Genomic DNA, 23,572 nt, shown 5'->3' on the forward strand with positions numbered 1-23,572 from the left:
AAAGTATAAAATGATAAAAGTCTTAAGTGATGGGGATCTAAAACACCAACCATTTCATCTCTGCAGATTTTATCAGAACTAAAACTGGTTATAAAAGATGCTACGGCTAAAAATTTTACACTTTTTTGTCATTAAAATTATAGAAAACTGATGTTGGGATAAAACTGCACAAAGAATATCAATATATATTTATTAAGTAAAAATTTTATTCGTATTTATTTACCTAAAGTAGGAAAAAAAGCAATTTCACAAAACTACAATTCTTCAGTAGCAGATYGAAGTATTTCTTGCTAGAGATCAAGAATCTAACTTAGAAAGCTAAAATCAATAAGTATGTAGGTAAACAAGTATTTGGCTCCCAAATTTAAGAATTTGTATACTTTATCTCTTTAATTAAATAGATACTTTGATTAACCTGCTTAATTTCTTCACCTTTCAGTATAACTTCAACGAATGAACGGTAGGGTCATAGATTAAGACCGGGTAACAGATATGCTTCTGTAATCTGCAGAATTACCACTTAAATTAAAAATAACAATGAAGTGCTAATTACAAGTTAGAAAATAGAAAAATATGTTGTAGTTTAAGCCTATAACACAGAAGAGTTAAATCAGACACTGTTCTGCAATAATGTTTAGTAACAAATGAACATAGCTATGATCAGTCAAGGCTTAGCACACAAATTCTTATATAGAAAATTATTTTCTGTATGTTCTATACAGATCTTTTTTCATCAATAGTATAAACCTTGATTCATGCTTCCCAACTGCATTATACTCTCCACCAGAACTCTAGTTAAAATTGTTTCTAACATCCCAGTCCTCTAACTTTGTTGTACTTCTCTACAAAAATTTCTTGCAAAATCTAATTCAAATTTTACAAATGCAGACAAAAGCTAAGTTTAGTAGTTCRTTACACTCTAACATACTCAAGTTAGTTCATTTATACTCATTTTCTCTTTAAATTACGCATAAATCCTGAAAAAGTTTGTCTAATCTAACTTGCTTTTCCTAGTAATAAAGGAATTATATGTATTAGAAAACTTTCCAGATTGTGTTTTGATTGTTAATCTAGTTTAAACTTAGGCATATTTAGATACAAGCTGTAAATATCATATAAAAATTTTTAAATTAATTGAACATAATGATGTAATTAGTTACATTCATAATTGTAAACATTTGTTTATTAAGGACAGTCTTATTACCATACAGAATATTATTAATTTATTATAATTTATATGTGTGCTATCCATGGCGATCATTTTTTTTCAGACTGRACTGAGGGGTTTTTGAAAAGTGCTTACGCTTGCTTGTCCATAATTCACCAGCTGCTGTTTTGGAAATTGAAATATTTTTGCTTGAAATAAATAAATTTGATCTGTCTGAAGGCTAGAAGCATTTTTTTTTTTAACAGTCAGAGTGCGCACACTCAGCCTGAGCGATAAAGCTATCAAAGGCATCTGACCCACTACAAGAGTTCTTTTCATTTTTTCTTTTGATAAAATCTAGACTACAGGTTTCACTCGTTAGTATCATACAAAGGTTTTATAGCCCAGGAAACGTATTTCAACACGTTACATGAGCATTACAACTTAACAGTTATTTATACTTGTAACATTACCAATTTTTCAGTTATTCCAACTATATACACACTCACAACCATTACGTAGTACAATGTCTTTACAAGAAAAAACAGAAAACGTGACATTTTTAATAGGCAGTTCTAGCACTAAGATTTTTATATTCAAGTTTCTGAAAACTTCTAGTATTAAATTTCCCCACGCCCATGCGAAAAACATCCATGACACTGAGGAATTACCTGCTAACTTTGAACTGGAAACCAAACAACAATATTCCTCTGTTATTTACATATATACTTACTTTCTATTTAGACATAGAGAAAATAAGTATATGGAATGTGAAACTCTGAAACACTTTAAAGATTAAATGATGGGTAATTTTAAGTTACAATCAAGTTCTGCCAAAAAAAAAAAAAAAGTATGAGCAAAAAAAAAAAGGCAGGAACCTCTAGAACATCTATCATACTGTTATCTACCTCTGCCCAAAACCAAAACTTTTATTTTATAAGATTTGTTGTATGTTACTGTAAATTCATAAAAGGCAACTTTTTAAATACAACTTTACATATTGCTTTGCAGAGTTTCTAAAAGTAGTCAAATAAAGTTTTAGAAGCTAATGTCTGTGGAGGTGGATTACTTTCAGGTAGCTGCTACTATATCAAAAGATAAAGAACATCACCGAATGTATCCAGTGAAATATTATATGAGATTTTCCATTACCTTGTGATATTTTTATCTCCCTCATATAATTACTTATATTTTTCTTATGAAAAGATTCATTGCATTTTTTATGTGAGATCATTGTATAAAGGTGGAATAGGAAAGGTGCAATTATGAGTAATGCTCAGTTAAATATTCATTGCTTAAATGATGTAATGCAATTTAATTAATGTGATAATAAAACTTTCAGCCAAAATTTTCCCATAAATCCTTATCCATATCACATTTGGATCTATTCTTCTATTTATAAGTAACTGCAGGAATTACATAGAGATTTGATTCTTGGCTATTGAAGAAAATGTGAGTTTTCCCATGGACTTCACTAAAGGTTCAGAATCAGGTGTGTGTATATATATATATATATACACATATATACACACACATATATAAACATATATGTATACACACACACACACACACACACATATACATATGCTTTTTCTCCACAATAAGGGAAATTGGTTCACAAAAGATGAAAAATGTGTTTAAACCAGCTTAGAGAGTTTATTGAACAGTTAGTGAAAAATCAGCATTGCTTACAATAGTATTAACAATATTCACACTCCATAAATTATATTTCACATTATACAATTTCAGTGGTATTAATTATAATTTACTGTAATCACATATATTGGCTAATGTAGCTTTCTCATGTTACCGCCTCTTCATTTTGGTTGCCCTTTTTAGACTATAGTTACCCACACATTGTAAACACTGTAAATAAACAGGAAATTTCTCGGTTTTAAAGTTCTAGAAAAATAAATGAGCCAACTACTAGAAATTATTTTGATAAAGTCATGGTATGGTCATCAAAATCCTGGTTAGTTTTCTGGTAGATTTGAAATTGTGATTATGAAGTTTACTGAAACCTTCTATCACAAATTCCTAACCATAGCTGAATTTTTCTGCATACTAAGTATTATATTCATGAATAACAAAAATATCTATGATAGCTATATTCATGAGTAAAAAGCAATTAGAGACATGTTTAGATTTATGCAATGATAAGTACAACTGTGGATGCAATATAATACAGCTACAGAAGCAGTGCCTGTGCCTGGTATGTTATACTTCTACAAGGTAAGGCAGAGAAAGTTATAAGGGTTACATAATCTATTTTCTCATGCAACAGTTACAGAATCATATTTCCACACTAGTTATGATAAATGGATAGCACTATTTTCTGATGAAATTAAAAGCAACTAAAAGCAATTATGCTGCTGTTTTTAGAAATATCTGCTGTATTGATTCAGAATAATATTTTCTCACACTTTTGTTACACACAAAAATCTTTATTTCAACGTTGTTAATAATGTGAAATCCAGATTGTTCCCATTCTAGTATTTTAGACCTTACAATGTAAATTCAAATTCATTCTTGAATCAACTTATATTGTAAAATTAATAATTTACCTGTTGCAGAGTAGTTATGTTTTAACCAGGGCTAAAGCATTACATGCTACAATCACAAAGAACTGYGTACCTATACATCACTTTATAGATCACACAAAAATCTCTGGAGTAGTTTTAAATGAACCTCAAGACAATGTATATCATTGCTAGTATAGAAAACAATACATGTGCTGTATAAAGTAAAGAACTGCAAGAATAAATTAATCTTTCATGAATTACTGAACCTATATATTACCTAGTCTTCAAAATAAACAGAATATGTTTAATTAAAATTAATTCTGAGGATACAAAATATTGTCACACACAGACTGAAATATGTAACAAATAAAGTATTTATAATAGTATGAATAATAATAATATCTTTCAACTTATCAAAAATAATGCTCATTTCAACTTTCATTATATTTAAGAACTTATGATGTTACAGTCTGTAATATCAACTCACAAATCTGAGAATATAGCAGAGACCATGGAATTATGTTTAAAGCAAGTTTCTGAAGATTAAGTAACTCCAGAAAATCTCAGTTGGTTGTGGCGCTGTTCTTTATTACTTTTACACRGTCTCATTATTAATTCAAACAGAAATTAGGAGCAGAGAGTCAACAATGCATACTGTTGCCTTGGCTGCATGGCAATTAGAAATATGCAAAATGCAGGACTTTGCCCAACATTACTCTGCTTAAGCATATGGAAAAAGTAGCCAACTCATTAATAGGGAGTAAACAACCTGCACAACATTCTGGACTACAGAGGCAGCCACCATTAGCCTTTGTATATCAAAATTTTTTCGGTTTCATAGAATCATAGAATTGGTAAGGTTGGAAGGGACCTCTGGAGATCATCTAGTCCAACCCTCAAACAAGTGGCCCATAGGGGGATCAAACCCGCAACCTTGGCATTATTAGCACCATGCTCTAACCAACTGAGTTTCATAGTATAGTTTGGGAGAACTACCTCAACACAGTCTACTCGTGCTGATGCTCTTGATGCTGCCATTTCTGGTGCCCGAAAATCTGCGGACTCCACATCCTCTGCTGTTCGTGCCACTGTATGCTCCCAGGCGATGGGCAAGGGCACGCTCTTCATCTTCAAATGCTAAGATGAGAAAAATCAATTTCAATGCCCAAAAGATGGAACTGCTGGTGCAGAAGGTGTCTAAGCACAACTAATTCACCTATGTCACCGAAATCTTGTGTGATTTTACCTAATTCTTTATCAAAGAGTTAAAATAAAAAGCACCACAAAGACAGAGAGTCCTACATACAGAAACTGGAAACTGAGTTCCTTTCATGATTTAGGCAGAATAAAAACACACGGACACTATTTCAGGAAAAAAGTTTGTGTGCAAAATGTAAGGATTTCAAGAAAACACCACTGACTTAAAATACTGCCTTCAAAATATGATTCTAAGTGTTTGCCATCATGTTGTTTATGGCAGAAACAGATCAGATCTCTAAAATTGTTCTTTTAGTTCAGGAGTCAGTTACGAATCACTCTGTAACTGGAAAGTTTTGCTCAAATGGTTGTATAGAAAGGTGAAAACTTCACAAATTTGATCCTTGCTCATACATGAATCTTTTTTCCAACATAGTTTTCAATGTCATCAGGGAAGGACATTCTACATTTCAGTTCAGATCCATTTCTGTTTAACTGATTATATACATAAATAGAGTGCACAGTAAATCTCATTATCTACTGCAAAGCACCTGACAATATCAAGACTTTATGAATAATTTAAAAAAAATTTAAAAATATATATATATTTTTAGCCTGCTTTTCTCTCTCCTTAGTTTGCATTCTCCTTTCTGGATCCCTCCACCTTCTTCCTGACAAATAGTTTTGTATAATAAAAACCAAGGTTAACAATTATTTCTGCTTTTTGGACTAAATTACTTGGAAGTCAGCCCTTCCTGATGCAAACCTTATCTTAGAACGTTCCCCATGGCATGTAATCAGATGTTCTTTACAGATCCCTGCTGGGGGCTATTTGCTCACAACACCGGGAACAGGCAGTGTTCTGGAGCAGCAGCTACTCTACCAAAATCACATGGTGAAGGACCTTTTAGGAAAGCAAGCAACTGCTGTCTGCTACTCTGTAAGAAAATGGGCTGTGATGGTGTAAGGTGTGTGACTACGAAGGACGCATGCTGTAATTCTAAGCTTCCAACAGCTGAAGAAGTGGCTAAAACAAGCTAAAAAGTTATTTGGCAGCCCTCTTCCTCCTGACCAGAATTAACTACTTTTGCACTCATAGTGTTAAGTTACAAAGTAGTTGAAACTTTCAGTTTCCTCTGATTCAATCAGGCTACTTCATCAAAATGTAATAAAAACATAAATAAGGGTGGACTGTTGACTGCTACAGCCACCTTTCATCTTGCTAGTGTGTTCGAACCTATCTTGTATTACCTGTGAAACTAGGAAATTAGTCTTTCTCTACTTCAATGTACAAGTTGAGCCCTCAATTACAGCAAAGCCCTTTTGTGGCTTGATCAGAATTTTGGTAATACTGAAATTTTACCAAGATGTCTCTTCCACCAATATTAAAAATTATCCCAAGGTCTACGCTCATCCAAACTCGCCATCCAACTGCATTTATTATATTTACAAGTAATACTTGTTTCTGAACTCCATACCTATCTTTGCATACTGCTTTCAATGAAGAACTTGAACAGATGAAATTTGTGTTTGCAAAACTTCTAAGTATAACTGGTTAAAAATATTCAAAATACAAATAACAACCATACAGTTTTTTGTCAGTGAATTTCAAAACTAATATTCCTTGAGGGAAATGACTTTGATGCATTAGAGTCATAGGGTCAATACATCCTTACACTAAATCTTGATGCCAAATTCACATCAAGTAAACTTACACACAGCTCTGTTGAGAGCCATGATCTTGCTATATAAGGTCTGTATTTGGTCAGAGGCAATTATCACCTTCATGTACTACAGGTGTAACGTAGATGACATAATGACAATAAGAATCATTCCACGTTCTTTGAAAAACCACCATCATTAACAATTATGAACTCAGGACCCACTGCAGTATCTAAATTCAAAATTACTTAAACAGAGCAAAATTGACTTTAAGATCAGTGCAATAAAGATCACCTCACTAGTTCTGCTTAAAAGAGGGGGTATCTGGTAAATGGTGTACCTGACAAATTGTTTTTTTTATAGTGTAAAATTTTAGCCCTTTTTAATTAAACATATAAATGACAGTAATATTTGGCATATGACTCTCACCATCTTGAAGATGGCAGAGAGGCACCTCTATGTTTCCTACTGCTAGATGTTGGCTAAAAATAACTTTTCATCCAGATAGAAAAATAWATTATTCAAATCTAAATAATTCAACACACGCTTTATATTATCAGACACTAGTTTTTCACAGAATGAATGAACATAAGTTTTAGGCCTACTTTTACAGGAACCATTAATTGCAGTTCATGAAGTAATATCAGGATTGTCCTACATACCAACAGAAGTACTGGTATATCATCACTGAAGTACAAAAGTTCTGGTTATATCTTCTTAAACATCTCTTACTGGAGATACCGCCATTACTAACTTTAGACAAGAACACTTAAGGCAATTTTTCATCCCCATTTCTGTCAAGAAAAAAATTCTGACAGAATACATTTTCTTGCAAATATATTTAAACATCCTAATGGAGAGATACTTAGTGGTAGCTGCTTGTTAAAATACTGGCAATGTTTTACTGATGTATTGTCAAAGTACTAAGTCTTTTGGAACATGATCGATTAAATGCAACCTGAGTTACTGTGAAAAAAGAGGCCATCATAAAGACGAAAACATCTGAAGCCTCAAAATGTGGGAAACAGTTTACACCTTTATAATAAACTAGGAGGAAAGTAGAATACCATTTCAAAAAATAGCAGTCCAAAGTTAAGCTTTTAAGCTTATATTTAGATGCCTGTAGACAGACTTACAGTAAGGGAGACTGAGCACTGGAACACGTTGCGCAGAGGGGCTGTGGTATCTCCATCCTAGGAGACATTCAAACCCAACTGGACACAGTGCTGGTCAACTGGCTCTAGGTGACCCTGCTTGGATGGAGGGTCAGACTAGATCTCTGAAGTCTCTTCCAACTTCAACCATTCCATGATTCTCAGTTTCAATGCACTTGAGACAATTTTTCCAAATCTACTTTCTAAAATGGGATTTTGAAAGTAGAAAAGGACTTGGGAATAAAAGTGTTGTTGAAGTCAACAGGACTAAAGTTCTTAAGTCATAAGAATGCTTTTTACACTTCATCTTCAGGAATAGCAGACAATTACCATTTTTATTCAGCAGATTTCATATTTGAAAAAAGGTAACTGATTGTGACGTTTTTAGATGTCTGAATATATTTCTGAATCTTTTATTGTCTCACTTCTGCTGAGATGAAACTAAAGAATCAAGCAAGGTCATATCTCCAGTCCTCCAACACTGCAAAGACTGAAAAATGTTTGTAATTATCTTACAAAGTCAAAGTAAAGTGATATTGAAATAGGGAACAAGAATAAAATAATTTTACCTGACAGTGTTTCAAACAGTATTTTGATTAATCACCGCAGATCCTTCAAAGTGATATATGCCAGTTTTTATACCAAGATGGTTATTTATAGAGAAATGGCAGCTTCCAAAAGATACAATGTATTTATGCAAGAACTGATTCATCTAAATTATTTTGTGCATTTTCTTAGTTTGGAATAAAGTCTTAACTACAGATGGGCGTAAGAGTTGTATCTCTCTACAGGTTGAGATACTTCTGATTTGCAAACTTTAACCTCTGTAAAATACCTACTATTATTTTATATGCAGTATGTTAACACAGAATCTAGTTTACTTCATAATTAATATTGTTTTAAAACAAAATACCATAGACTTTTTATAATGCTGCTTAGAAACTTTGATCCTTTGAGTCTCCTTATAACAGTCTCACTACTTTTAAGAAATGACGAGTCCAAGAGTTTCGAGTAATTTTGAAACATATGTATGTATGATAACCACAACTGGAACGGGACAATCTCTACCACTTTGTCTTACTCAATGCTTATCTTCAATTTGCTTGCTGGACATTTGTAGTTGTGGATAGTTGGCACATTGGTGCAGCTCACAGTAGTTAGGTAAAGTAATCAGAAGTTTGGCATTTGCAGTGCAGCTTATAAAGTACTGGCTTGTTTTTTAGTTGTGAAAGAATTTTGATAYTGCTCGATTATTGGCCAAATAATGAAAGAAATAGAAACCTCGGCTCATACAATTTTGGATGTAGTCAGTTTGTAAAAGATTTTTTTTTTTTCTGCCAAAAAAATTTTGCAGAACTGGAATGCACACAAGTACTCTTGTAAAAAATGAAGTAGCAGTTAAAACCCAGAGATTCATTACAGCTTGAGACATTTGAAGAGAAAAAACAGAAAACAGCAAATTACCTATTTTACATTGTATTTCCTACAATGATTTTTCAAGAAGGCTGTGATTCTTGACAGAAAACATTATCTGTAGCAATTCTCAGAAATAAGACTTTGTGGCTTAAATATATAGTCTGTATTTTCGCATAGTTATATTTTATTACAGTCAAAACCTAAAACAGTGCAGTCAAGAACAAAAAACTGCCTTACATTTTAAGATCGAAAACACATCAATATAAAAACACTAATATAAGCAAAGGAAAAAAAAAAACTTTAACATCATTGTATTCTTAAAGTTGTTTTACCTCACAACTTGAGCTGATAAATATGTAATATTTGGCAATGCAGGAATCTTGAAGTACAAGAATGGCAAAACAAGGGGACAGAAATAATTATAAAATGAATATTGACCTTTCAGAAATGTTCTGATTGAAAACAAATAGAGCATAACAAAAAATGCATGTGAACTTCTTCAAACAAACGTCAAAGAGCTGATCAACACAAAGAGTCTTGCAATGTAATTATAGCATTTGCATAACCAACATTACCAGTTGGTTGATTTCAGCCAGTTTATTTAACAATTATCCAAACTTGCCTTACACAGGAAGCAGATATGACGTAGCAATACACAWCCAGTTCAAGCCTTCAGGACCATGAGATGTGCCACTTGAGTTTAATCTTACCATAAATTTCTGATGAAAACTAATCATTTCTGACAGAAGAMAAGACTGCCACACAGGGCAAAGTGAATACACAGCCAAGCTGTCCCCTGCCTGTCCGGCCACCCGGGGCCAGTTCCTCCAGCGGCCGTGGGACAGGCGGCAGCACCCGAGCACTTCCCTGCACCTCCTTCCTCCACTAGTCTGTAAAGAGATCCCTGAGCCGAAAGTGTTGCTTCCGTCTTTCTGCAGAACGCAAACTGATGTTTCAATCTTAAAAGGAGAGGAGGGAGCATGAGAGGAGGAGAGACAGTACTCCAAGGACTGTGCAGAGTCTGACAGCTCTAGTCTGTCAGATACTTTTCATTGCTACCTTGCATGGCCTGTTCAGCCTTATCCGTTCCTGTGCCAACCATGCACAACAGCATCCCTTGTCTAGACAGAAGGAATAGTTCTCTTCCACATCGCCTACCCTGATGACGTGTATATATACAAACACTATCATATCTGCCTTCGGCTTTTGTTTTCTTAGATTAAATGACCTGTAACTTTTAGGGTCTTCTCATATGATATATTCTGCACTTATTAGCCTTCTGTTAGATTAGGACCATCTTTAGATTTTCCTTATCCTTGTTTCAGTTGGAACTTTTCTTCCTTTCTCAGTAAATACACATTATCAGAACTACACAACTATTAAAAATGAAGTCTCCCTCATTTGTTACACAATGTCACAAACACTTCCTTATCGCTAGAGAAAATACTGTGACAAAGAACATTTGGCTTTGTCATGGCTGTATTATATTGATGACTTAGACATTTTATACCCTACTAATACACTCAAGTCTTCCTTTCTCCAGTAAGCTCTCTTTCCAAAGAAGCCCTAATTTATAGCATAAATTCTTATTAGTCCTTTAGTACATGACCTTGCACACTGCACTAGCAAATTTCACCCAGCTTTTAATTGCTGTAGTCTTCAGAATCACCCAGTTCTTTCAGTTTTCGAAACTGTACTTCAGAACTTGATGTATAATTCATATTTTCCACAAAGCAAATTAATTCTGAGTAGTAGCTAAAGACAGAGAGAAGTTCTGCTTTTCTCTAACATTAACTGCCAGGGTCTCGCCCTTTGGTAATGTCTCCACTGTACACTATTTCCTAAAAGCATTACACTGAAAAAACAACAGCTGTAATACTGACTATCAAGAGAATGAAAGACAACATGAGAAGTTACAGCTTCATGTGGGAAAGCGAGTCATTACGAYGCGCACCAGAAATATAAATATTTTTTCATAAATTAATAGCACCTACAGTTTCTCAGACACTAATAATTCACTATTTACAAATGTAGCTTATACAGTTTTTTGGTTTTACCTATTTCAATTTAAAGAATTCCCATGAATCCTTGAAATGGTGTTTTCCTCAGCTGAAGTAACTCTAAGAGCAAGGATGATACTAACTACTTTATATTTAATTAACTCAAAGATTTTTGAAAAAATATAGGCAGGTTCCCTGATTGCTTGATGCAAGGAACAGCAGGGATACAGTTTCCAGATTCCTTTTTGAGATATGAAATACTCTGAATTCTTCTTCTCAAGAATTCAGTGGGATATTAATGTCCCAAAACATTCAGTTTAGGAGTGACAGGTCTGCTGACATTTTTTGCTATGAAGAACAATGAATATTCATGATAAGTTTAATCTCAGAAAATACAAAATTCTATGCAAATTAATGAGCCTCCAAAGGAGTAGTAACTAGACCTTGCTTAAATGTGACTATTAGGTAAATTAAAATCTCTTTTTGTTACATCTGAAACGTGCTCAGAAGATTCATTTCCAGCTAAGCTTTGTTTGAGGAACTAGAGATTTACTTCTTCAGCGCTGCAGTAACTTTGCACTGTCCTGACACAGCACAGATCCTCAGCACACAAGCAAGCAAAGTGGTGAATCGGGGGTGAGGGGAGGACAACCATCTCTGGGTTTTCTGTTTGTGTGACTGTTCCTACAACATTTGGCCAAAAAATAAGGAAAGTTACAAATTTAGATTTAGGGTTAGAAAAACACAGGGGTACCTCAACGCAATGTAGGTATTCGTGGTACCAGGTTGCCCTAGGAAAAGTGCACCCTCACTTTCTGGTTCATTATTATGATTTGCAAATATCAAAATATATTYGTAAGTTGGTATGCTCTCAGTAACATTTCTCCTCTCTGTTCTTAGATGTTATGCTGGTGAGAGTTTGAGGAAGAAGAAGAGTGCAGGCAGAAATGCCAGATCCCAAGGGCAGCCAGGCACGAGGCAGAGGCGCGGTCRGGGAGCAGAGGGACACCTGCACCAGCACCCCCACGTGGCGCTGACCCACGGCTCCCACTGCCCGCTGTTCTGCGGGTGCCTCCGATCAATGAGGGAGAGAAACGATCATCGTACAGGGAGGTATAACGCTAACCACTGCATTAGCGTGAGCTGGTGCGGACACAGTGCCTCCAGTAATGGGGTGTGATATTACAGCTCTTCACCAACYGTGTACACGTAAATATACAGACGTGTGCATGTGTGTGCATGTATCTACCTATCTGTGTATGTATATATGCATTTAAATGAGCTGCACATTTCAATTGTGCATTAATTCTTATAAATTGCAAAAAAACCTAAGTGGAATGTTTTCTTTTTCAATAGACACAAAAGACAGAATGACATCTGTAGTTACAGCTTTTTATAGCACTGACAGAACAGAATATTAAACCACGTACTCCAAGATTTACAGTTTTCAAACATCGTGCTTTTATCGGAAAATATCTGGTTTTCAGTTAAAGAAAAGGTATGATAACTAAATAATTTTAGAGGCATATTCATTAAAAGAATTCTGATAAATAAGCAAAAAAGCACGTTCTGTCACAAAAGCAGCCAGATATACTTGAAAATCACAGCATACAGTTCAGACTGTGTAGAAACAAACTCAAACTCAGACCTACCCATACTGAAAACTCTGAACAAAGAGCTATAAAATACAGGGGGAACACGTGGCTGGCGATGCACGYGATGCAGGCAGCTCCTGGCCCCAGGAGACAGAGCTCTCTCCAAACGAGAGGAGCCCAGAGAGGCTGCACCGTCACCGACACCTACACAGGTAATACTGAACAACCTACRTGGGTAATACTGAACAACTCTGGAAAACAACCAGATCCTGTCCTGCCGAGACAGACAAAGCAAAGGCACAAGTGCTCCCTGAGTGCACCCACCTTCATGATTTAGTGCTGAGGACAATTTCTTTTTGGTGTGAATTTGTGTTGTCTCATCTCTACTTGGGAGTCAACTATGCACACTCCAGCATGTCACCACGCTCTCAGCAGTTTTCTTCCCCTGAAACCACGGTGGTTGTGCAAGGGGGCGTAACATGCCCAAGTGGCAGAGCAGCCCCAATTGCAATGCAGGCAGCAGCAGTGCTCCAGCACTGTGGTCGTCCAGCAGTCAGTTTTCTACACGTGCTTAGTGCTTGCCAAAGCTACCAACTGGCATGGGCTCCACTGCCAGTAAAGATGCGACATGCACAAACAGTCCTGGGACCATAACGTGCTGCAGCAAATGGTCYGCCAGTCCAGCCTTTCCTGCACTGAGCAGTGAGTTAAGGACCTCTGCAGCGTGAGGCAGCGTTAAGGAATAATGCCTGCTCTCCGAGTTTAGTGGCTCCAGCCTTTCTCAGGAAGGTGCTAGACAGCTGAAGAGGAAAATAATCACAGTGAGATGTCCTCACCATCAGCTGAGCAAGCTAAATCTCCACTGGGAGAAAATCAAAGGACATATGCAGCCTTAAAGCAATATAATACCACCTGTCAAAAGGGCTTGAGAAAGTCCAAGGACAACATGGCTGAAGAATAGCATATGGGAGACTTAGAAGACATCCCTCAAAAAGATGAAAGTGTRTCCAAATCAGGAAAATAGAAAAAAAATGCTTAAATATAGAAGGCCAGAAAATAGCTTCAGRAATGTTTGATAAAAAGGCATAAAAACTAATAATAAATCTTTCTTCAAGCACCTCAAGAACAGGAAGCCTGCCAGACTCTGAGGAAAAGGCATAAAGGAATTCATGGAGAAAAGATGGTCACAGCAGGAAAACTCCACTTCTGCATTTGTATTCAGATTGGGAAGGCTGCACGCTGAAACACTTACCCACAGAGAATGAACTGGGAGAATGAATGAAACCTGAATGAAACTACAGTTACAGTCTTTGACATCTCTACCAGATAAATTAACAGAATCACTTCTGGACAATAGAATATGCACAAATGTGCACAAATACAACACACTGGGAAAATCCAACACAGTTTCTGCGAAGAGAAGTGATTACTCAGAAATCTATTGGAGTTTTCTAAAAGAGTCAAGAATACAAGAGATCTGGACAATGTAGGCTACTCTGACTTCCAAAAGCTGTGCGAAAAGATCCTTCAGTTAAWGTTCTTAAACTAACTATTCATGTGATGAGAGAAGGTCCTCACATGGATAAATGAATGGATAAAGATGGGAAGAATATCCATTTTAACTAAGCGCATGTAGGAGGAGGAGCAGCCAACAGAAGTCAGGCTCTGAGCTGTGGGGCACGTGCTGCTTAGGGTGTTTGCACAYGACACAAGAAAGGATGTCAGTGAAGAAAAGGTTCACAGAGGACACCAGCTTATTCAGACCTTGCCAGGCCACTGCTGCGCACAGGACTGCAGGCCCCTGGTGTGACCCGCAGGCCTCTTCCGACATTCTCCATAGCAATCGTCTAGGTTGTTCCTACCTAGGCAACCTGTTTTCCCACGCTGACCATCCAGATTGAACTGCGTCATTATTCGACAGGATGGAAAGCTGGGAATTACCTATCTCTGCTCAGAGAATTTACTCAAACACGAAATAATTAACCACTGAAGCACAAACAGCCTCATCCAAAACCAACTGAAGTAAATGGGAAACTTTCCACTGATTTTAATCACTATAGTTGGGTACAAAAAGCCCGAAACATCACTGGCAATTAGAAAGCCACACCTTTACATATTCAGAAAGGTAGTTTAACAGAACAGAATGCTGAAGAGCTGTGCTCTCTACAACACAAGAATACAACACGTTGTTACAGTGAGTAAAGATCAAGTGCATTTTTATCCAAATAAAATATAAAAAGAGATCTGGGTTAGCTCTTCAAGCCAAAGGTAGCCCAGTGATCTAGTAGGTAACATTGTTCAAACAGAAGAAGCGTGGCCAGAATTTCAAAAATCCTTTTAACAGAAATTAAAGAGAACAAAACGGATTCTTCTATTTTTGTCACATTAAGTAATGCATTAATACAACATCAGAAAATATATGCAATATCGGCCAAAGATTTCAAGATATTTCTGTATGTGCAAAAGCACCTGGCAACAGATACAAGTAATATTTAATCAAACCATATGAAATAGAAAATAAGTGATTACATAAAACAATATTGTGATAAACTGTAGACTAAACATACATTTTCAGTATAAACAATTACTAAAAATACCAGTCAGCCTACTAATATTTTCTGACGAGAAAGTATTGCAAACAGAAAATAGGAACATCCCACAACGTTTTCATTTGAAAAATAATGTTTGTATCTAACCCAGTACAGTACAGCAAGACAGGATTACTTTAAATGGTTAGTATGCTTGTCAGAAAAAAAATCAGAAAAAAACTGCAAAACATTTTATGAACAATGCATTTGTATTTTTCTATCAGGGAAGTGTCTGGGAATACAGTGATATTTTTGCCCATGTTTTAGATAAAATTATCTAAAATGACAAATTTAAAAGTCAAAGATGTAACATGTATTAAATAGGTGCACTACCAGAGATCTGGTTAGAAAGCTACCTTTCAGCAAATATCATTAGTATTTACTTAACTTCATCATTTTTAAGTACTTTTATAACCTTTGGCATTGAGTTACCTTGGAAATACAGAGCAAATAGAGAGCTGCAGTAAATACAGAACTTACTAAATACATGTTCATGCCAAAATACTAAATAATTCCTTTAAAATTTTATATACATACATACGTATATATGCACAGAGAACAGCACAGAGCAGATGAAAGAACATGATCATCTTTTAATAACTGTCCCATCACTAACTTTTAAATTGCACTTAATATGGTAATACCACTGAGTTAGCAGAAATTACTTAAAATGATTAYGCAGCATAGAAAAATCAATATTAAAATAAAAGTATTTATTTGCTTTTCTTTGCATGTCTTTTACATTAGACTACTAGACAAAGTATCAACATAATCAGGTTATCTTTTTTAATGATAAAGTAAATAAATTTTGGTATAAAAAAGAAAGCCTTTAAGTACATATCTGAAAGAGCTACAGCACCTCTTTTACAACCAGATTGCAATAAATATTCTAATTTATATTACTGCATTTGCTACATATTGCTTCACTGCAGGCATGGTATTCTTGTCACTATTTGGCTTCTCTTACTGGTCACGAAAACAAAGCCACCCAATATTGCTGTGAAGCCTGAGTGCCAGAGGGATCCCGCGCGAGCTGCGCGCGCGCCCTGGGGCAGCCTGCATCCCCCGGGCCTCACCACTCTCCTCCCACCACCTCCCACACTCAGCCCTCATTTTCTCCCCCTGCACGCAAATAGCTGCTGCTTTAGACTACTAGGTCTAGACTACTAGGTATTTTTTTTTAGTAAAAAAATCAAGTTCACCCTAAGTAGGAAACAGGTTCCAGTCCCTAAATTGATACTTTATTGTATGTGTTAATGCCTGTCCATCCATTGCACTGTGCATTTTGTTTGTTTGCCTGCAGAGGAAACTGCTCTATGGCACCCAGAAAAGCACAGACCTTCCATTTTTGTCCCAGCTGACACAAAAATGGCTTTCTATCAACTTTCTTGTACTTCTACTTTATTTCAGAATGCAGCTGTGCCATTTATTTATTTATTCTCAGAGCATATGCACAAGCAAAAACTTTTATTTTCAATTCATCTCAGTACCATATAGTAAAACCTTCTGCCATAGCAAAGAGCTGACAACAAACATAACTTTGAATAATGCTTCCCTCGGTTACAGGAATGAAAGACTTTCCTCACTTTAAAAATTATACAGTCGTGTGTGTGTGTGTGGGGGGGGACCCACACTCAATCACCTTAACAAATATAGTGCTATTGAGAACAAAAGCTACTATACTTCAGTAGGAATCTTCCAAACATTTACCAAACTTGAAAGGAAAAAATTTGCCTGGCAAACACCATCTGACGTTTGGTAATCACCGAAAACACTTGGTAAACACAGGTATCACAGAAGCGTTAAAAACAAAACAGACAAACAAAAAAACAAAAAAACAACAAAAAACAACAACAAAAAAACCCACCGATCATTTCATCATTTCTGTTAATAATGATGTCAAACAATCCTGCCCAATCCTGCTGTCACTGAAGCGAACCAACACCTTAAGCAAGATTAGAATTAGACCAGAAATAGGAAAATATTCTGTATGATCAGAACTGTCTTGTGGAAATCTGACGACTCAATCTGAGCACATACACATCACCCCTTGACTCTGACATGCACCTTCTGTGCCCAAAATCTAGGCAAAATATTTCAGTATTTAAAACTGTGTAATATTATGTAACCAGAATCTGTGATGAAGAGTAAGAACTCCGCCCCGATCCTTCCACAGCACGGTGCGCGGTGCTGGGCGCTGCATGGCTCTGCCGCTGTCATGAAGGAACGCAGCGCAATGGACTATATCCACGCTGAACGGAACTACTGCCACCCAGCTTCACTCACGGAGGAGAGCCGGCTTCAYTCCCTTCCTGACGGACCGGTAACGCACACACACCGCGGCATACAGGCCTTCAGCTGATAAAGACTTCAAAGGCTACAAATTTGCTCTACTGAACAGGTCTCATTTAAACGCAGCTACAGCTCTTGGTAGCTGACTAGAATTTGTTTTTGCTTTTCTAAAAAGTAAATATAATTCAAAATAGAGGAAAGAATAACTTTATACCAAAAAGCACACGTTCTGCTGAAACTAAGAATATTGCATGACAAATTTCTTTTTTTTAAAAAAAAAAAAGTTTTGCCTTTAGGTATATTCCCACAGGAAGCAGTGAAAACATCCCTGYATCATATAAGTAATATGTAATTCAGTATTAAGCAAGGTTTCATAAACAGTTTAATGCCACCATAATAAAACTCACTTATAACAAGGACATACAATCGCCATTTATAAAAATTCCAAAATCCATGCATATCATTTGATTGCTAAGGATTCCTGCCATAGAAACATTTACACAATGTTGGTCTGAACGCAAAAACTTACTTCTTGATTGTGCAGCACTACTTGCTGTTTTCAGTACGGAATATGTATTTTTATTTTTATTTACTGTTTTCTTTTTAAAATACCATTTAAGTATAGGTCAACCAATAGTAACCCCACAGAAATACAGTATTTTTTAATAAATAGTACCAAGAAATAATACCAAATGAGACATTTCTTCAACATTCTGACAATGCAAATTTCTAAATTCTACTGTGAACAAACAAATACAATTAACACCTGTACAGATCATACGGTGAGGTAGTTCTGAGGTCACAATGAATACATTTTTTAAGAAATTCATTACTTCTGGATGAGATAAATACTGTTACATCATCACTAACGAGGGGTATCTCATATTTTGTTTATATGTCATTTTATTAAATGTTACATTATAGGCTTTGGATGTTGAGTTATAGTCCACTGCTTAGCAATATCCAACCTCCCTTTATACCTTATATGCTTACTTTTTTCCAAAACCCTCTTCTCACTWGAATTTCTTTAAAAAGTTCAAAAAGTACCTCTTACCAGAACTAACACAATTGCATTGCTACCCATGAAAATACTTTGCACTTTTGGAAATTTTATGTGAAAGGAGTTATSAAAATATTCCATCACTTACTTTGGTAGAGTTTTCAAGTGATTTTCTCTTAACTCCAAAATTCTCAATTTTACAAGTCTAGAAACAGTGATATTAAAGAAAATAATTAGTTCAATCAAATAGTTAGTTCAGGGATCTGTAAAAATGATTCGAAACTACTTATTTCAAAAAAAGGAGAGACAGCTTAATGCACAATAATGAGATGCCCGGATGTTTTTGGTCTGAATATAACACAAAATTTATTCAGAACCAAACAGATTCATATTTGCATTATATTGTTTTTATGTCCTTCTCTGGATTCCTCTGAAGAATGACATCTATAAGTCTTTCAAAATAACTCTTAAATTATTTTTCTGGGCTGTTCAAACAAGGCAAACATCATAAGTTAATTTATCTCAAACATTTCCAGATCTATTAAAGGGTAAAAAGCAATTATTGTACAGTTCACAACTTCTTTTGGCATTTTTTGAGTCTTGACTTCTGCAGCTCCTCACAGGCAGACAAATGCTAGAGAATAGATCTCCATCAAATTTAACGTATTTTTAGCAGAAGTTGAACATACGCTTAAATGCTTGTAGGAATTAGAACCTGTATACATCAGTGCTTCACATTTCAATATCATTGTGCAAACACTGACCAGTGATATCATTTAAGCCACAACAATAAGTTTCGTGAAGTTGAATAATGGATAGGAAGGGGGAGACACATACAGGCTAGTGAGCAACAAGTGCAATATCTGTACGCTAATGCTGGAAACCTGTGAAACATGACAAGGATCTGTATTTGCCAGGTATCAAACAGATCTAGGAGCAGCACAATTACACTGGAATAGCAACCACAACTAGAACTGGTGTCATTTCATTTGAATAAAATCTGCATTTGTAAAAGAGAAAAAAGTTGGCATTTTCTGCTAAAAGATTTAAAATGCTAGAAATGCACTTTTGAGAAGCTGATTATAAGCAAGGCTTTAGAAGTGCATAATAACCGTAATACTTCCCATGAACACAAACATTATACATCCAATAAATTGCAGGGGTATGCCATATTATTTTTTTCCTTAACAGATGAGCATATTATCTGACTCCCTAATGCAAAAGCAGTCTGTCTTGGGATTTATTCCCTCATCAAATGCAAACAATTACATTTTTCCTTCCTGTTTCTTCAACCAGAAATTTTCTTAGAATTAACTCCAGTGTAAAGTCCTGACTCAGTTCTAGGTCAGTGATAGGTCTGTCAAACACATGCTGATAAAGCAGCACTTCATGTATCATAATGTTGGCGCATACCAATGCCATTTCCAACACAAACTATTTCACTTCAATATTCATTCTGGACTGCTATGATCATGCTCCCAGTTGAATAATTTAACACTCATTTTGGTAGCCAAATGAACCAGAAGAGGTGAATTCTATATTGGTCCTATATATTTTTTTCTTTGTCTTCTAAGCTATTTGCCCAAGTGGACCATCAGAGGGCAGAAACGCTGCTCATTCCCTTACAGTGTAAGGGAGGTAGAAAAAAAAAAAATCCATTTCTGCTAAACTCATGCATGGTTCCTGCTGCTCCTTTAAATGATCAGGGCAAATTGTGCTAATTTGGGAAGGGGGGTGTTCTTCCCCCTGTAGTTTATGCTTATCTAACACTTTTGGGCTCAGTTTCTACTGCATTTATTTTTAATCTCATTCTACATCTGTCTGCTCTACTGTCTTCTGCACATCTTTTCTCTTGTTCTTGCTTTCTTCTTTTTGCTTAGGTTACTCCACTATATACAATCATTTCTTATCCTCCTTTCTGACTCACAGTGCTTTTTCTTTCTGTTTATTTTTCAACAGACATAGACCACATTGATATTTTACGCCCCTGCCACAATTCAGTAGCACATCTGATCAAGGACAGGCCTCTTCCTTAATTTCTGTTTCTTCCCACCTCTTCCCTACATCACCAGACTGCATCACTTCATCATAAAACTCTTGCTGACATAAAATTCACTCTAATAACAATCATTCATCAAAACAGGGCTGAAGAGGCAAAATCTATGCCTTCTTGTATTATTATTATTTTTTTTTAAGAATATAGCTTTTAAATAGTCCTTTAAAACTAAACTGCCATTACATGACATGGTAATGTATTTTCACGACTAATTCTTACCTTCCAAAGTTAGCTGGAAGAAACTCCAAAAAGGCATCATTTAGATAGAGCTGGGTCAAGTTTACAAGTTGTGTGAAGCCATCTGGTAGCCTAAAAAATAGTTAAAAGCTTAATCTTGGCAATGAAGTTGCTATGGAAATAATTACAATGTATATTCAAAAACAGAAAGATGACTCTCTCTCACCTTCTTTTCCTACCCAGCTACTCAAGAAGACCTTACGTATAGGCAAAATTCTTGCCTGTTCTTGTCTTTCCACATAGCCTTTACCTGATAAAATTCAAACTCCTGGTACATTCAAGCTACTTCAGCCTTTTCTCCCCTTTAAATTGAGGCTTTTTAGCCTCCCCCCCTTTTTTATATATTTTAACTGAAATAGTAAAGTTCTTTTCATCCCCTTCGCTCCATTTTGTAAGTCACAGGATTACAACATAGATTTTCTGTGACTGTTATTCAAAGTTTTTGGCAGGAGAAATGATTGTCAAGATCCTAATCAAGAAATTAGGATAAAAAAGGACACAGCATGGCTCACTTCCCATATATGTCCCCCTGTAAATAAAGCGTCAACCCCCTGTGTTTAAAAGTCTGCATTATATGGACTGCTTTGGCAAAGTTTCCTTCACTGTGTGGAGAGACACTACATCTGTCGCATAGTAAGAGATCTTTTTATAGATACATCAACCTAGAAAAATGTCATCCTTATTATCTTTGGATTTCAAACAACTAAAAATTAAGTTGGATTAACCTTGCAAATGAACTTGATATTATGCCTTTAAATTTGAGTTCACTTGCATAGATTTTCTGAACTTGCAATATACAAGCACAAGCTATTGATACTCACTTAGAGACTGGATTGACACTGGCTTCAATAATTGTTAAACACTTACAACATTTAATATTTTCTGGAAAATCTTGAATTCCTAAAAAAATATTGAAAGAAGCATTATAYAAACAGGAAAAACTGTTCAGCTTGTTTTCTTCATAAGTGAGTTCATTTGGGTATTTTTCACTGCTAATGCAGGATGCAACTGTAAATTCTGACCCGACTTTAGCAATAAAATGAAAAAAATGTATCTATAATACCACAGTTTTCAGATGATAACTTAAGAAGCAAAAAAATATACCAAACAGATAATATATCTTGCAATAAAAAAGCCCATTTTAGTGATTTATATGATCTTCTAGAGTTACAAACTGACATCACTTGTATTAAATAGTACTTGTGCCGTTTTTTGAACTGCTCATCTTTTCCTTCTTGGTCTCCCTTTCTTCTCTGGAGTCCATACATATAATCCAGAAAGTCTCTAGGCCTACACTGATAATAAACTTTTCCAGAGTGCCTAAGTTTCATTTTCAAAAGAAAAGCACTTAAGCACAGACGTGCAAGGGTTTTTAGGCCTATAAGTATGTAAATATATACCTTGGAAAAGCATATCAGCAAGTCACTGGCAATGTCAATACTGGTAGCTGTTTACCTGCAGCCTTCTGTGCTTAGATACATTAATACATTTTGATCCAAGAGTCCCATAATTACTAAGCCAGTTTGGAAAGTCAAATGGTTCATACGAGTACACTGAAAAATGCTACCCCACACCAATTTCTCATGGCTATCAGTCACAGCTCATCATGGTGTACTGTGCTAGCACAGAGACCTGCACCTTTTTTAGAAACACTTACATGTGGCAGATATCTGTCTGGCCTTTTCAAAAGTGCCAGACAGGAAAATATTACACAAACTAGAAAAATATAGACTTTTCTAGAACAGAAATTACTGTTTACATATTCATTACAATTCTTTAAAATGCGTATACTTTTGATCTCTTACCATTTTTACTGATATCAAGTTCTCTGAGATTAACTAAGCTAGCAATAGTGGTTGGTAGACTTGAAAGGTCATTGTCAGGTATACTCAGTTTGCGTAAAGCTTGACAGTTGAACAGTTGCTGTAATATAAAAAAGAATACTTCATAGCATTTCAGGAAAAAGTCAGGCAATACAAAGGCAATAAGTAACATAAAACTCTTTGCTACATAAAAATTCAAAAATATTTTTAAATGACATTATTTGAAAAGATCTGTTTAAAGGTTGCAGAGTATTTAAACAAGCAAAATGTGGTCTACAGGAATAACCAGCACAGTTGATTGGTGATAGAATAGTTCAAAAATTGACGAGTTTTCTGTCAAAAATTGCATACCTATTGCAATCAGAATTTTGTAGGAACATGCTATTTCATAAAATGTGTCATATGAAAGAAAAGTTTTGTAGTTTGTGGTAAGCTAAAATATTTGATTATATAATTTAATATAACTGTATATTAGATTTTAAAATTTCCTGACTGTGTAGAGACAAAATTTGCTAGCCTCCAAGAAACAAACGAGACATTCTGCAAATCCTCCTAAAAGTCAAGACTTTCAGTTTCAGTATTTCATTCTAATTCAGATTTTCTGAAATGTCCAGTCCAACAACAAATCCTCTTTTCAATCTAAAGTCATCAATACAGTGCACTGAAAGCACCTATTTAATATGGCTGCCTTCTTCAAAAATATCACCATCTCATACAACACCTTAAACATACAACAATGAAATAGTCATGTTAAGAGAAAACAGTCATGAGAAACTATTTAGCATGTAAGCACACTGCATTGCAAGGTCAGAGCTGCTGTATACGAAGACCAAGCAAGGTGTGTTTTTTAGACGGTGGAGCTTATGGCTTCATCAAACCCAGT

At 35.5% G+C, this 23,572-nt stretch overlaps 1 protein-coding gene across 1 annotated transcript in view; it reads right to left on the reverse strand.

Moving 5' to 3' along the window:
* The window catches only part of LRRC7 (leucine rich repeat containing 7), a 98,851-nt gene that overhangs the window by 70,786 nt on the left and 4,493 nt on the right, over positions 1-23,572 (reverse strand). The window contains exons 2-5 of the mRNA XM_085306359.1: positions 22,672-22,789; positions 21,688-21,766; positions 20,849-20,938; positions 18,722-18,778 (exon numbers count right to left, since the gene is read on the reverse strand). Of these exons, the coding sequence (XP_085162485.1) occupies positions 18,722-18,778; positions 20,849-20,938; positions 21,688-21,766; positions 22,672-22,789 (344 nt within the window). The remainder of the gene's footprint in view (positions 1-18,721; positions 18,779-20,848; positions 20,939-21,687; positions 21,767-22,671; positions 22,790-23,572) is intronic.

This window comes from Rhea americana, unplaced genomic scaffold (genome assembly GCF_003343005.1).
Source record: "Rhea americana isolate MKP2758 unplaced genomic scaffold, rheAme1 scaffold_239, whole genome shotgun sequence".
Classification (NCBI taxonomy): domain Eukaryota; kingdom Metazoa; phylum Chordata; class Aves; order Rheiformes; family Rheidae; genus Rhea; species Rhea americana.